This window comes from Anomalospiza imberbis, chromosome 18, assembly GCF_031753505.1.
Source record: "Anomalospiza imberbis isolate Cuckoo-Finch-1a 21T00152 chromosome 18, ASM3175350v1, whole genome shotgun sequence".
NCBI classification, from domain to species: Eukaryota; Metazoa; Chordata; class Aves; order Passeriformes; family Viduidae; genus Anomalospiza; species Anomalospiza imberbis.
In genome coordinates, this window is record NC_089698.1 from 1 (window position 1) to 16,533 (window position 16,533).

At 47.2% G+C, this 16,533-nt stretch overlaps 1 protein-coding gene across 1 annotated transcript in view; it reads right to left on the bottom strand.

Annotated features, from left to right (window-relative positions):
* Nucleotides 1-953: 953 nt before the first annotated feature.
* Nucleotides 954-16,533, bottom strand: part of MMP17 (matrix metallopeptidase 17) — a 51,130-nt gene continuing 35,550 nt past the window's right edge. The window contains exons 4-10 of the mRNA XM_068208317.1: nucleotides 14,085-14,368; nucleotides 11,141-11,317; nucleotides 10,909-11,008; nucleotides 9,379-9,461; nucleotides 5,349-5,501; nucleotides 2,952-3,209; nucleotides 954-1,933 (exon numbers count right to left, since the gene is read on the bottom strand). Coding sequence (XP_068064418.1) covers nucleotides 1,608-1,933; nucleotides 2,952-3,209; nucleotides 5,349-5,501; nucleotides 9,379-9,461; nucleotides 10,909-11,008; nucleotides 11,141-11,317; nucleotides 14,085-14,368 — 1,381 coding nt within the window. The 3' untranslated portion in view covers nucleotides 954-1,607. The remainder of the gene's footprint in view (nucleotides 1,934-2,951; nucleotides 3,210-5,348; nucleotides 5,502-9,378; nucleotides 9,462-10,908; nucleotides 11,009-11,140; nucleotides 11,318-14,084; nucleotides 14,369-16,533) is intronic.

Sequence of the window (16,533 nt, forward strand, 5' to 3'; positions counted from 1 at the left end):
GATGGGGAGCTGCTCTGAACAGAGGCAGCTTCACTCAGCAGAGGGAGCTGAGATTTTTCTGCTTGTATGTTTTTAAAGGCTATTTAGTGGTTTAATGGGATGCTTCATTGACTCATAACCCATAAAATCATGTTGTAGCACACCTGGGAGTGCCTGGGACTATTTAAAAATGCAAATAGCAGAGGGAAACTCAAGGTGACCCCCTTTTTCTGTCAGGATGCAACTGTGTACTTTCTGCCTTTCCTGCTGTGCCACAGAGGGCTTTGTGTTACACCTGGCACCAGGGCCACTGGAGCAGCCTAGGGTCCCGCACTGACAGTGTCTGCTCCATGCCTCCCTGAGAAGCTGGCCTCGGCAGGGCAGAAAAAGACACTTGTGCAGGAGCTTTGCAGAAGCAGGGCAGAGAAGAAGACTGTCTCCCAGTGGCCTCTGCCCATGACAACAGCACCCTGACAACAGCAGACTTGAGGACCCTGGCTTCTTTGACATCTCATCCAAGTTCTCACTCACTATTTTCAAGGACTCTCAGATGCCCAAATCATACCACAGAAATTGATAAATGGTGAGGAATAAACCCATACAGGAACATCCTAATGCAGTGCTTGACCTTGGCTTCTGCCACTCCAAATTCCTGTCAGAGGCACCAAAAGGAATTTGAGCTGACTGCACAGCGTCTTCTCTGCTCCAGCCCATCCTCTGCAGCACAGCCAGGTATGGCAGAGTCGCAAACAAATGCAACACATCTTGATTCCAAAACATAAGCCAGCCTGACACAGGAATTCTGTGAGACCAGGAGTTTGTGTGCACAGATTAGTCTGGGGCAGTGGCTGCAACTGCATCTCACTTGGCTGCACTGCTCCTCATCCAGAGGTGAGGCTGCTAAGAGCCTCAGTAGACAGTACCTTGCTGCAGGTATCAGGCTTGATCTGGCACAGGACCAGGAGATCTCCATGTAGGTGGCCAAGGTTTATTAGAGAAATTGTTAAATTACAATGACTTGTATACAAAGATAAGCTGCAGCGCCTTCTGAAATGCAAAGGTGTTTCTGACCCATAGAAACTGATACAGGTTACCCAGACACCAGTGACTAAAGCAGGCTTGACAGTAAATAATGATCACCTTGCAGTTAATCTAAGTGGAGTCACAGTTTCTTCTACCTAGTACATCCAATGGGATGTGTACATTGTGTCAGCACATAATTACTACCTCCTGCTGGCTGCCTTTCCGTCGCCATCTATCCTCAGCAGCATCTCTTTCGTCCCTGCTCCATCCCGGGAGCTCTCCCCTCCCTCGTTTGCTGCATTTAAACATCCAGAGCAACACACCTCTATAAAGTATTTCTAAATTCAACATGAGGCTGCTCTCATCTTTAACTAGATGGGGGGAATAAGAAGATGCAGAACTCAACTCTGTTATTAGACCTTTAAACTAAAATTAAGAAGAAAGAAAACTCCAAAACAAAAGCACTGTTCATTTCTCATGGAGAATTCAAAATTCTTATCACTGGCATGTTCCTAGGAATGTTTTTTTTTCTGCTTGCAACAGTTAGCAATCATGGAACTGTATCCCGGAGCACCATGGTGTTGTCCTGCCGGTGAGATGAGCCGTCAGAGGGCCACACAGACCAGTGCTGCTGTCCACATAGCCAGCATGAGGCTGGCAGTCAGTCTGCGTATGGGGTGAGGGCGCAGGGATGGGGTGCCCGAGGTGCAGGAGCAGACCTCGTAGCCATTCTTCGAGCGGCTCTCATCGTGCTGTCCCGGCCTGGAGCGTACCCCAGTCCTGCTACTCCCAGCTGCCTCAGGGGCGTCGGCCTGCATGTCACTGCACACCAGCCAGTCCCTGGCAATGGACTGTGGGTACCCGGGCTGCACCTCCAGCTCACTGTCCAGCACCTTCCAGTACTCCTTGCCCTTAAAGAAGTAACTTGCACCTGCAAAGAGACCAAAACCCAAACACGAGGTGAGTGGCAGTGGATGCCGTCCCAGAGGAAGGTCAAAGGAGCACTTGGAGTAGCAGAGGAGCGTTCCCACCCCAGCTGAGGCCCAGGGAGCAGAGATGCATGAGATATCACTGCTTGTTGTCAATATCCCCTCTCATTGCAGGAGGGATGCTCCAGAAGGGAAGGTAATGCGGTGCCTGCCCAGGATCTCTCATATCAGCCAGGGGCCATGCCTCTCCTTCTTGTAATAGGGCATGGTAAAGCTGAAGACCCCACTATCCATTAATGACTTGGGGTGTGTGCTGCTGACCCTGGGCTCAGAAAAATAACCTGAGCCTGACAGGGCCCTGGGAACCTTCTGCTCTCAGGTGCACGTTTTCCACTCTGAACTGGGAGGCTGTAAATTCTCTAAGCAGGCCCCACGCTCAGGAGGACTCCTTCTTATGGGAATGTCACTCTCAATAGCTTTGGAAATTCAGCTTGAAAAATCTCTGGAAGTGCCACTTTGTTGTGAGTGAATAGCTGATTGTAAATATCTCATGTGACAAAATTTTTGTGGTCTTTTCAGGGGAAAGAAACCACTGAGAAATCTCATCAGAAAATAAGTTGTAACTCTGGGAAAACATCTTTAAAAGTATTTTCTGTCTGCATCCTCATATATGCTGCTAAAAATCCAGTGACAACAAGACCAGTGAGGAGCAAATCAGCCCATACTAGGATAAAAATCACTGCAAAACAGTGACATCACACTTCAACTGTGTTCTTTTAATAAAGTGCAATAATTATCCCCCCACAATATTTTTGTTGCCTGTTTAAAATTACAAACTCTTCTAGAGAGCGGTATGGGGAGCTCTGGCTTGAATCACACCTCTGTCTTCAGCTTCCAGTCACCAGGAACATCCCATCAGGGGCTCAGCGTATGTGTTGACATGCAAGGTAGAAGGGTCTACAGCTCAACAGAGCACTGATTTTCTTTGCTGTGCTTTTTTAAACTGCCATACGGACTTACCATCTGACCACTTCATGGCATCATCTAAAGGGCTGGGTATTCCCTTCCACGGGATGGCCTCTGAAGGATAGCCAGGATCCATCCTCCGCTCATGGTCATCGTAGCGCCAGTAGAGATTGTCCTTAAAGAAATAAGTCTTGTCATTGTGAGCCCAGGAGAAAGCAGCGTCGATTCCTCTCAGGGGCAGGCCAAAGTCTGAAATTGGCCGTGGGTACCCTTCCTCCACATTGTTGTCTTTGAAGACCCAGTATCTGTCTCCTGTAGAAAGGAAACAAGCACAGAATAAAATCACATTTTTTCACAGCCTAAACCAGTATTTCCCCACGGATGAGCTGAGCTAATGTTTTGTTGTTTACTGTAGTGACAAAGCCTAAGGGTTGAGCTCTGGGCATTTAAAGATGGGGATAGGAAGGGGTCAGCCCATGGGGGAACCTCTGTCTTTGAATAGCTGCTTCTTTGTGTCAGGCTGTCCATGGCCATAGCCCCACTTTGCATGACTGTCCCAGGACATGAACATACTGACAGCGTCAGTACAGCTGTCACTTTTATGTATTTGATGGAAGTATTTGGATTTCTGCCTGATATCCAAAGAAACAAAGCAGCTTTTGTGGGCAAACTGGGCACTTTCTGCAGGCTAACTGGCTCCTGAAAAGCCAAGTGTAGTCCACTTTGGAAGAGAAATCACCATTTTCTAGGGCCAGATGGGCCAAAAGACCTGTGCATTATGAGGATGCACAGGGACTGGATACATCCCATACAAGCAGCTCACTGCTCTTCAAGGGTCTTACACAGCTGCCCCCTCGGCCTGACCTTGGGCAGGAGAGAGCAAGCAAACGAACCCAGATGTCTCAATTTCTTCATAGTTCTCTAATGACTGGGACAGTCTTTCTTCTTGTACAACACCTATTTGGGAATCTGCAGTGCCCTTTTGAGTGTCGCATAGCCTATTTTAAGGATCAGAGTTTTTCCTCCCTAAGTTTTCTAGAATATCTGAAGAGGCCCTTAAAGGCATACCCATGTATCAGCAGCAGGACCTTAGAGGCCAAGGTAATTTGTGTTTGTTCTTTGGTTTCTGTCCGGGGATCAATGAAATAGCACTGGAAGGAGAGAATGAGTCATATTTTATAGCTGGAAAGAAAATTATGAGTTTATGTTGGGAGCTAGGCAGGACTAACACACACAGAGAATTCATGTCTTGGAACAAGATGCCAGCCACGGCACATCTGGAATTCCAGCCTCCTGAGCAGCTGGGAGGAGCCTCTGGATCTGGCTCCTGGTTGGTTGTCTGTTCAGCCCCAGCAGGGGGAGAAGGGAGGGAGGGAAGGAGGTGACTGGAGGACCACTGTGGTGGTCCTGACAGGGAGAGTCTAGACACAGGCATAAGGGGTGGTACGCTCCTTAAGCTGGCCCCATTCCCTCTGGGAAAGCAGAGCAGGGCAGACTGCCTGAGGCAGCTAGACACACATAGCAGAACCTTCCATATCCTGTTCCATGGAGATATGTGGGGCTCAGTGCGGCTCTGCGGGGCTCAGTGTGCCGGCAGTCCAGGAGGGCGTCAGCTGCACTTGGAAAGGCCGCCTGAAAGCGCAGGGGTTGGCATGGGACATGAGCCATCTCTCTGGCCTGGCTAGGGGAACTGAAAGCAAATTATTGCTTCCAGAAGTGTTTGGCTCAACACTTCTGAAACCAATAATTGCACCGTGTTTCAAGCAGGATGGTTGGGAGACAAAAAGCAATTTCCAAACAGGAAGAATGGAGGGCTGGGATATGTTTAGTACTTCAAGTGCACAACCTTGGTGAAACAAGAGTCAGTGCTTGCCAGGGTCTTGGGTGACATTGAGTACATGGGTGGCATCTAACCAGCACAGGTGGATCATCTGTGGGGGACTCAGACATTTGTATAGAAACCAAGAGCTAAACTGTTCCTCCACCTCTTCTGAAATAAAAACTTGCTGGTGCTTTTAAATAAAAAGAGAGAATTATACTACTAATTTTAATTTAAAAAAACACAGTAACAGAAAAATAATTATTAAAACTGAAGGTCTTCAGTTTCATTTTTATTTCCTCTCTTTTTCTTTTCTCAGCAACAAATTATAAAAAGATAAATGGTCAAAGGAGGAACACACTACCTCTGACTGTGCATAGGTGTGGTTCCTGCTGGTGTTTCATTCTTGAAAAGCTCAGATTTTTGTTACATTTGGCTGAACTTTATCTTCAATGACATTTCCCTCATTTTCTGGGGAATGTGACCATTACCTTTTGCTTGTCCTCCCTGCCAGCTCATTTCTCCTCATGGACAACAGGATTCAGACCAGCACTCGAGATGCTTAACATGTGGCACCAGTGTCTCCTGCCTAGCACCACATTCTATACCTCCAGCATCATGTTTGCTCTCACCTTTGAAGAAGACAATCTTGTGGTCGCTGGTTCTCTCATAGACTGCGTCCAGGCTGTCCAGGTTGAGTGGCAAGCCCCGCCAGAAACGGTGAATCTGAGCCGGCTGGAGGGAGACCAAGTGCTTATTGCGAGTCAGTCTCCAGAAGTACTTGCCTGGAGGGACAGACTGGACATTATTGAACCACACTCAACCCACCTTCCCTGGGGGGTGAGAGCCAGGTGGGTGGCAGCAGCAGGAAGCAAAGCATGTGAGATGGGGAGCCATGATTTAGAGCCATCTTGCTTTCCAGCAGCAGCTGCGAATGCTTTCTATTTCTGGCAGTCATTAGAAGAAATCCCTTTCTTTTTTGGATTAAAGTAATCCTCTGGACATTGCGCTGGAGCTGTTATACTCCTGGCCACAGCGTGAGGCTGTGCCGCTGAGCCGGGGCAGGAGAGAGGAGCCTTTCGTCCCCTCCCTCCCTTCTCTGCTTGGGACCTCCTACGAGCTGGTGGGACCAGGCACCAACAGCCTTAAGCAAGAGCTTCCAAAAAAACATCCCTGTTCCTCCTCTCCTGGAGCAGCCACAGCTTCCTGCACACGGGATGACCAGCTGCTTTCATGTTTCGAAATGTCTAGAATGTTACAATGAAACACAGAAATACCAGACAGGTTGTTCTGTAATGAAGAAAAAGGGTGAGAAAATAAAGGAGGAGGAAAACATCTGAATAGATCTGGAAGGGTTGAGATGGGGAAGGAGGCAGTTAAGGACTTTGGTTACCATCTAGGGGTGCTGGATACTAAGCAGAGACTGTAGTCTTGTGGAGCTTCCAGGATGAATGTACTGGTGGTGCCAGCAAATGCACTTCAGCACCTGCAGCAGCACTGCCCCAGCTAGGGAAGAGTATTTCGGGGATTTCTGAAATATTTTGGATAGTGTAAAAGAAAACAGATTTATCCTTTGTGGGAAGGACGACAAACTTTTTCCTGCTAAAAGAGCCTTATATGGGATTTCCTGATGAGTCTTAGTGGTTTTCAGGGGCAACTCCAAACCCAACTCTGTGTTGGCTCTGGGATTCTCAGCCTTTTTGCAGCACATTTCATGCTGTGTTTTCTCCAGAGAGCTCCATGGAGTGGTGCGAGCCAGAGCAAGATATTTAGGAGGCAACTCTCAACTTTGTCTTGTATTTGTTATTGCCCGTTAGAAATTATTGCACATTATTTGCATCTGGTCTTGCATGAATTTCTGAGGGGAGATAAGCAACAGAAACCAAAGATGCATCTTCAGATTTGTATGCCCTACACTACACACTCAGTTCTTTCTCCAGAGAGGGCAGATTGTGACACCAGCTTTTAAAACTTTATGGAAATTGGGTCTTAGCCTAAATAATGCAGGACGCAAAACTCTAACACTTTAACATCTGCAGAGAAGGAGTTTTATTCTAATTAAAAGGATTTCTATCATATTCTCGTTATTCTACGCTCCAGAATGCATATTTGTTCTATCTTACTGAAACATAAATTAATAATACATTCCAATATGGTAGGAATTGCCATAATTACAGATTCTTTTTAAGAATATAAAAAAACCCAAAGATTCAAATTTGGTGGCCATTTTACATCACTGGAAACATATGTAATTAAATAAATATAATCTCTGCATCTGTAATTAGCAAGGCACTAGACAAGATCAGATTTCTATTTTTTTAGCAAGAAATACAGCTCAGCTTAATTCCTTCTTTAGCAAATCAACATCTGAACTACCAGCTACCCTGGGCTCATCGGAGACACCAAAGGAAGCCTCAGTACTTTTGACATTTCATCCCTTTGCAAGTGATGGGCTCAGCAGGTGAGCAACTGCAGCAGGGAAACCTTAAATCTATCCCAAAAGTCAGGAGTAGCCTGAGCTGTTGGTGACTTTGGTTGGGTTTTTATAAACTATCAGGAAGAAGAAAGAAAATAAAGCACTTAAGCAGCAAGGAATTCTGAACGAGACAGCCCCAGTCTGCCTGGGCTCATGATCTGCCACGGCCCAGCCTGCTCACCAAAGTGCTGATGTTGCATGGATGATCATCAGCCGAAGCCAGATCCATGGGAGAATTGCTGCCATTAGCATGCAGGAATAATTTAAAAACCAAAATCCCAACCCTGTATTTGTTTAAAAAGCTCAATTTAGCCCTCCTCTGAGCTGGAAAACTGAACACAATAAAAGCCAGGTGTGAGGTCCTGCTGCACCAATTTGTGGATGATGGGTTGAAGCAATGGCTTTCTTTAATTTCAGGTAATTTTGATCCCATCTGTGTTCCACACTATCCAGACTTTGGGTGCCTTTGGCAAGACTGCTGCATGCACCGTGCAGACGCACACGCAGGCCAAAGGCGTTTAAAACTTTGGGAGTCTGTGTTGAGACACCTACATCAAAGCAAGTGGTGATTCCAAAGAGCAGAGAACCCACTGTTGCCTTCAAAACAACAATCCTGTGAGGTCTGTGAGCCTCAAACTGGGAGCTCCAGTCCTGGTGCCTTCGCAGAGGCTTCTTTCCATCTAGGGAACCAGCAGGACCACCTCAAAACAAAATGCCTATTGAGGGACAAAGCTCAGCACTAGAGATTATTTGCCCTGCCCCAGAGGTGACATGCCCTCTCCTTAGTGCGCATGATAGTTCAGGGGCCAACACTGGGGGCTGCAAGTAAAGTGCTAGGGTCTGGAGGCAGACATGCAGCTGGCATCCACTGACCCTGTGCTCTTTACATCTGCTTTTTGGCCTGCAAGAAATATATCCAAAAATAGACACTGAGATGGATTTCTCTTTACTTCATTAATTCTTCCCCTCCAAGGGACAGCCAGCCATTTATCCTGACACCAGTTCATGTCTTTGAGTTTCCCTTCTTCACTGTGGCTTTTTGGAGCTGGCAATCTGAACAAATAATGTTGTGGAACAGTCTCCATATTGTGCTTCCCTCAGGGCACAGGCAACACCCAATTCTCTGGAGCCCGTTTGCTGTTCTTGCCTGTGACCCAAGGCTCATGCTGTGATACCCAGATGCCAGGATGCCATTGCTCATCCCTGGAGAAAATGCTTCTGCTTACCTGGTGGATGGCTTTGGGGTGGCCAAATGGTGGTCAGGGATGCAAGGAAACACCCATGGGCATTTTTACATCTTGAAAAGATGAGAAAGCAAGCCCAGAGAGTCCAGTCTACACAGGGCTCTGCTCAGCTGAGAAGGCACCGATGGGATCCTCATCAACAGCTGGGCATCCCGGGAACACAGTACAAGCAAGTGTTCACTGGCACAAAACCAGATGGTCCTCAATTGTGTACAGACTGATTTTGAGAGATGTATGGCAAGAAGAATTAGGGAAGGTGAAGCATGGGAGGAAAGGAAGGCTGGAGGTATCCAGGAAGAAACTAGTGGAGTGTTGTTGCTGCTCTGCTCATCCTTGGTTTGACCTTGATTTTGACTTTTTGGTAGCACAAATATCAGATTTTAGTTCTTCACTGGGCAGTCCAGTGCAATGGTGTGGATATTCTCAGTTCAGTCAGAGAGAAAAAGAGGAGGTTTTCTAACCAGGCGAAGAGCCTGAGAGACAGTTGGGAAGGAATGTAAATAATCCTCTAATCTATCTTGTTGTTCACATTGTTTGTAGATATGTTCTGCCACTGTGCATCATTCACTGCACACCAATGGTGTGAGATGTTTTTACTCTAGGACCAATGAAATTAGTTTGCACGATGTTCCCTATAAATAGAGCGGTACATTTGAAATAAATCAGTTCATTCTCTTGCCTTTGACTTGGAGTCATTCTCGTTACCATCCTGCTCTACGGTGACACAACGGATCAGAGTAAAAACTGCTGTGCTGGATTGTCACCAGTCTGGCTACACATTTAGGTATGTGAGATGCCTCCCTGGGTCTCTGGGAACAGCCCACAAACCCCAGACAGCTCATCCTCACCACCCACTCCAGCCCATCCCACACTGCGCTGCCTCTCGTGCTGCCACATCAAAGCCACCGCAGGGTGGCACAGGCACAGACCCCTGGCGCTCACCTTTGAAGAAGAAAGCCTCTCCCCGGATCTGGGCCACTGCATCGAAGTGTGTGTTACACCTGTTGGGTGTGTCCCGCCTGAGCCTGTGAAGAGATGCCCAGGTGAGCAGGGCCCAAGCAGACAATGAGGGGCTGTGTCCCCTCCAACGCCTCCTATCCCATGGACTGATTCACCCCTGCTCCTCGAGAGGACTACAGGCTGTGCCCATCTGTCACTCCCCATGCTCAAGCCCAGCCACGTGCACTAGGATTTCCAAGGTGAGCTCAGGCAAACCTCAGCCTGAAGACAGCTTGGGCTGACAACCCTGAGCCACCTGACGCCATTGCTGGGAGTCGAGCGAGGACATGCTCTACATCCACCACCTCGTGTAGCTGGTGAGGGCTGAGCGGGCTTCCCGCTCCCAGTGGCACAGCGTGGCTTGGCCAGCTGCCCCAGGGCAGCAGGACACGGAAAACAGCCAAGCAGCCTCTCGCTCCAGCAGCTCAGGATGCTGCTGCTCCAGGGCTGAGCTCCAAAGTGCCAGTGAGAGGTGACAGAGATGCAAAGCAGAAAGCAGCTGAGCTTAAACAGAGGGACCTGGAGGAGCCATGTGACATCTAGTGAAATCTACCTGGTGAAAGCCACCTGGCAAGTGGCAGCTGAGATACTGAGCTGCTTTAACAAGGTGGGTGGGGAAGGCACAGAGTATGAAGGACTGAGAGCCACATCTGACAGATGTGGAGGCAAACCATGGGGTATGCTCTCCCAGCATACAAGGCAGAAACAAGGGGATGGCATGAGCAAGTTTCCTTCTGCTCCTGCTGCTGGTATGAGGTGGTGGCATCTTACAACAGCAGGGAGAAAGGCTCTCGTATATCTAGGTCCAAACATGGCCATAAGGAGCCTGGTGGACAAGCACCTTTAGGAGCTATGAGCGGAGAAGCGTAACTAATGGCATTCAGCATGTTCAAACAAAAGGAGCACGAGGTGAAGGTGACCTGCTCCATCTCTGCCACTCTCAATTGGGGCGCTTTTGGTGTCTGGCAAAAACGTGTGTGACCATTACCTCCTGCCTTTTTGTTCAGTGTCCCTTCTTCTCTTAACTGTCCTGCTGTCTTGGTCAACATTTATTAATGAGCTATGTCCTGTACTTCCCTTAATGAGGCCATGCTGGTTGCTTGATGACACTCACTGTAAGCAGCCCTTTGCCAATGCTAACCTGCATTGGAGTCAGGCTATCGGTCCACTTGTTCCAATATTCACTCCCTCAGGTACATTAGGCAGCTGCTCACTGTGGAACAATTTAGGTAAGTTATGCTTGTGCAATTCAGGATATTGCTGAGGAAGTTTGTTTAAAATTCCAGCAAGGATGAATTTACCTAAGGGTGATGGTGACAACTTTCCACTAATATGAGTAAAAAATTCGAGTTTTAGCGAAATATCCAGAGATCCAGAGAGGAATACCAAAGCCAGAGCGAGCAGGCAAGATACGGATGAAGCAGAGCTTCACTACTACACATCCTCTGCAGGAATGGAAGAAATTTGACTTACGGGACAGTGGAGCGGTTCTCTGGCAGCTCTGGCAGGATTGGATGGTCATCTATTTTGCTTACTTCAGGTTTGGCTGTGGGGGACACAGATTCCCTGACTCCTGTGTAGAAAAGAAGCAGTAATGGGGAACACCATCCTCCCTACCAGCTCCACTCACCCCAGAAAACAGCTATTCCAGTGTGTCCTACCATGACAGGAACAGACTGTAGCCACATGAGGGACACAAACTTACCATAGAGTTGCCAGATCCGGACTTTGTCCTCATAAGGCAGGTCGTACTTCAGAGGATCCCCCACTGGACCTTGGTAGTAGGGTCTCATGATAGACTCTATGGCAGAGATGTGGGTCAAGCCGATGGCATGGCCAAACTCATGGACAGCTACAGCAAAAAGGTCCATGCCATGAGTGTCTGGAGATAAGGATAAAATTGAAATAAAAGTCACTAAGTGCTGAAAGTAATTGGAGGATTTGGGTGGGCTGCAGGGACAGTAAGAGAAACTCTAGGTTTATGTTGAATAAACTGGAAAGAAGAGCTTTGGAATAGGCAAAGTTTGAAAAAGACATTTTTTTCCAGTTAGAGACTGGGGTGGATCATATGAAAAGGGAAAGCAAGCCAGACTTCAGCCTACACCAGCCTGGGTATCACCCCTCTTATTTCCAGATCACTGTCGGCACCTGAGAAAAAGCTGAGTAAAGGGCTGAGACAGCAACCATGTCACAACCATCTGCTGAGCAGTGCTGCAGAAGCTGGGCCAGAGCAGTCACTCCCTGCATCTCATGCCTGCTGCAGCTGCTGACACAGCCTTTGCATTGCCCAGAATACCAGATTTCTGCAGCCACCAACCAGGAGCTCGTCACATCCTGTGACAGTGAGCCAAGCCATGTGCCAAGGAGCTGGGGAGTGCTGGCAGTGCCTGCCTGCTCACAGTGCTCTGCATGTCTGAACTCTTCAATAACCAGAACAAGAGAGAGTTCCCCTGGGCGTTCTCTGCTTTTAACCCCCTGTGTTCTCAGAGGCATGTCCATGTCTTCAGTGGTCACACCAGGTGTCAATATTCAAATCTGACCACTGATTGGTTTGACCCCAACTTCCTGAGAAAACTCACTTCCTTATCAACCCACAACAATTCTCTTTCCCCAAATTTCCTTATTTGCAATCCAACCCCCAGTGCCTCACACCACACCCACACACAGACCAATCCTATCCTCTCCAGAGCCTGAGACACTCATGTAAGGGGTTAATGCTCATTTCCAAACATATGCCACTGCTACCAAAGCAAAGGAGGAGCTGCTCCCAGGAGGTGTATGGGACTGAGCCTGCTTGGTGCATTCTCACTACCCAGCTCCAGACAGGCTGGGCCACATGTCCATACAATTTCTGCCCCTCTCTGCACAGCAACGTCCTACAGAGCAATACTAGAGGGCAGCAATGATTTTAAGTGTGGTTCTTATAAAGATCATGATGTCAAGTATTGTAATAGAGAAGCAGTGAGGCTGGAAAGATCCCTCTGGAGATCAGGGGAGGGTCACATTCCCTGAGAATGATTGGAGAGGAAAGAGATGGCTTCTTTGCCATCTGAGATAGCTACGTTTTTGCACAAAAGTAGCCGTGGCTGATCCTGCCCAGTCCTTAGTGGTCCTCACCAGGCTCTGGGTGCTGGAGCATGGAGATAGCCTTTGCTGAATTTTGCCTTTTCCTTCATGACTGTTATTGACAGTGTCTGTAACCAGGTGAGATTTTTATAACCTGTGCTGTTTTCCATGGCACTAAGAGAGAACAAGACATACGCTCTCTGACATTTTAATGCCAGACTGACAACCTTGGGGATATTTTTATATCACCTACCAGGTTATTGTTTTTGAATCAGTAGAGAGAACAAAATAAATAAAAGGTGAAGCTCAGATAGCTCCAAGATCTTCAAAATAGAGGGCAGCTTTTCACTGGTAGGCTCATCCCCTCATGCCTTGGTGGAGCTTGGAGGGGCACTCCATGCGGGAGCGGTGGTTCTGAGCTCCTTCACTGGAATTTGTTTCACAAACTCCTTCACTGGAGTTTGTTTCACAATGAGCACTCCCAACCACTAGCTGCAAAACTGACTCCATCGCTAACACATTCCCTGTGGCAAGCTACTGACCAAAGCGCTTGCCTCTGCCCTGTACATCTGCAGATCAAAACTGCTGCTTTTTTTTTTCCTTCCTGATAAGAGCCATCAGTTGGGGCTGGAAACATGAAACAAGGAGCAGGTGTCCAGATCAGCAGGTGTCAATGATCAGCCTGTCCAAACCTTTAACCTTCATCTCAAGACCTCCTCCAGCACCCCTGGTGAACACTCCTGCCCATGAACTTGCAGGGGTATAGATGCAGGTCAACTGGTGGGCAGGAAGAACGTATTAGCTTGTTTCAGAGAAGACAGTTAGGTTTAAACAAAGTCATTAAGCTGAAGCAGCAGGATCCCACTAGGAGGCTGGTGGAGGAGGTGGCATGACAAGTAAATTAGCAGCTGGTGGCTGCAGAGAAGACATTCTGTCAAAACACGCCTGACACAAAGGCTGGGGACCTGATCCCCACAGATGGTTTTGCAGCTGAGGAACACTTGCCTCTGATACTCCCTCTGATAATTAAAATTCTGCTTTGGCCAGATGCGATGAAGATAAAAAAGAAAAGAATTGCAGCTTGTAACCGTCCTGATGTTAGGTAATAGACATGAGGTGGCAGGAAAAAACTAGGCCTTTTTCCCAGCACAACAGAGAGCCCTTTATACGTAGGTCAGCCAACAGTATACTTCAAAAATAGGAAACTGGGACATGTGGCAGTGAAGGCACCCAAAAGTTGTCAGAGAATACAGTCCCCATCCAAGAGCTCCAGCAGCCACATACCCAACTTGCGACCTTCCAGGTCTCAGAAGAGATGGGGACTGTGGTTGGGCAATGGGGAGCTCTGGAATTGCTGGCAGGATAAGGAGACATTTGGAGATGCCATTGAGGCTTCCAGGAACATAAGAGTGTCCTCAACACTGCCTGGGTTGATTTTGCTAGCAAGAGGAATCAGATGACTTCAGGGATCCTGAAGTCTGGGGTGAAGGTGTGGCAGAGGCTAAACTGCTCCAGCCACCAGAGCAGAAAGAGGGAAATTGTGAGCTCTTGTGCTTGGCTGCAGCTCTCCCACCCTGACCTACCTGATGATCGGAAGGTCCAATATTCGTCATCGTCAAAATGAGTGTCCCCTGCTGTGTGATGGTCACTGGGGAAGAAAGCATGTGCCACCGTCCCACCAGGCCCATCAAAGGGATAGCCATCATTGTGATCTGCCTTGGAGAAGTCTATCTGGATGTCAGCATTGTTTCCGGCCACTTCATGGAAATTCAGCGGAGTGATGTCACTCCAGACCTTCAGGGCATAGTACATTAGGGCTCGGACAGTGTCGTGGCCCAGGTCGGACTCTTTTGGGAAGGTGCGAACTCTGAAACAAAGAGGGCAAAAAAGAGGATGGGTCAGTAGCATGAAAGATCTCCAAGAACAACCAGAACTGGTTCTGCAGGTGCCTGGTGCCTCAGAGCCACAGTGAGGCCTTCAGAGCTTTTTGCGGTTTTGGGCTGAGTTGGAATAGAAGAAAAGTCAATGTTTCCTGTATAACCCAACTTTGAAAAAGAATTGCTAATATTGTTGATTTAATAAAGGAGATGAAAAGACAAAGATGCAAAAAAGGCACCTTGGCTTCTAAAGGAATATATTTAGATAATCTTTTGTTGACAATTTTCACAAAAATATACACGCTTTCCATGGAAATGTACTGTTGATTGAATAATTATTGACAAAAGCCTGTTCGGATGGATACCTTCTAGCCAGCTCTACCCCAGTAATAACAGATTATACTTTCTTTTTCAAGCAGGACACACCAGCCAAAGTGTTTTCATGGTCTGACAGATTTTTAAAGGCTGAAGCAGCAATTATGACCACAACACTTACCCTGCTGCATAACATGGCTGTGACAGCATCACTCGGTACCACACCACTTCCTGTCACCAATGGGCAGCGATGACCTGATTACTCTTCCCGAGGTAATTACAAGCGTCAGAGTGTCACACCACTCAAGCCCTTCCTGAATAGCTAATTGAGTGCTGGGAGACAGCATGGATGTGAAAAGGGGAGTCGGAGCAACTTGCTTGCTGAGGTTGGGAACGCATCCCACACCCTCAAGACACAGGCAGCCCAAAGCAGGCACCACCTTTGGGCCAGGGCAAAACTAGTCAGGGTTGAATCTCTGATAGAGCAAAAAAAGACTCCTGAAACTGAGTAGAAATCTCACTAACAGTTCCTCTGAAGCACTTGGGAAGCTCATCCTAGAGACAGTGGGAATGAGTGGGTGAATCAGGAAAAACACATCATAGCCAAATGAGAAAAAAATCCTTAATATTTTTGCCTTTGCTATCCCTTGACTCTTTGGGCAAAGAAAAACCTTATTGACTAATCTAAATGAGTTACATGCATGTAACACCAGATGATTGTAGGACTTCAAAGAAAACACATTTGTAAAGGAGACAGCACAGCGGTACAAACAGTATTAGCATGGGATTAGAAAAGACAATTTTCAGGCAATTTTTAATTTATAGAATAGATTGTGTCCGGATGTAATCCTCTACAGTACAGAGAAAAAAGGCCACCTGGATCCAGATATTCATTAACTATCTGTCTTCATCTTTCATAACACTCTTTGGAACTGAGGTAAACCCATTGCTGCTTTAATTTCCACTGAGTAAGTCATTATACATGTAACACACACCATGTTTAGCCCAGGAATTATGACCTTTCTCCAGGATCATGGTGCCTAAGGCACAGAGTCACATTTAGGGACATTATCTGCTCTTTCCTCCCCAAGCCCTGCTCACCATGTGAGCTATTTTCCTTTCCTTTTCTTTCCAGCTGTAGAATGAGGATAATAAATCAGATCTCCCTTGTACAAGGATGGTGGATAAAAAGCCCTGTCTAAAGAAACAAATATTATTAATATTCATCCCAAGATCTGACTCCAGAAGCATTAGATTAAGGCAGAAACAGAATCAATACCTATTTTACTTCTAAAAAGTCCTACACCTCTGAGCTGATCCACATTTTATTCATATGCTGCAGGTGTAAGTGAAAAGTCCCTTATCCTTTATTCATTATCACTGTCATTTCTCAAGAGAATCCCATCAGGGTTTTTCAATTCAGCATCTGATTTGATTGCTGGAGCTCTGCTAATTGTTTTCAATAAGATTAGGAAAAGACTGTTATGCTGATAGGATGTTTGTTGGCCTTGCATCACCCAATTCCACTGAAAAGGAGGCACCTTTCCAACAGCATGCAGATAAAAAAGCTTCCTCCTACCTTAAATTATTATTATTAGTAGTAGTAGTAAATGGTGCTTAGGTTTCCAGCAAAGAGAAGCACTCCTTCTTCTTGGATGTAAATCCCTTCTGAGACTCCTCTTACAGAACTCGGATCTTGGGCAAAAGCCTGATGTGAGTAATTGGAGAGAAAGCTCTCTGCTCCAGACAGCCTCTGCCAACTAGAGGGAGGGTGATGAGGACTGGACTGCTCAGTCCCTCCAGCCACCCCACCAACACTGCCCTAAGCTGTAGGGTCAGC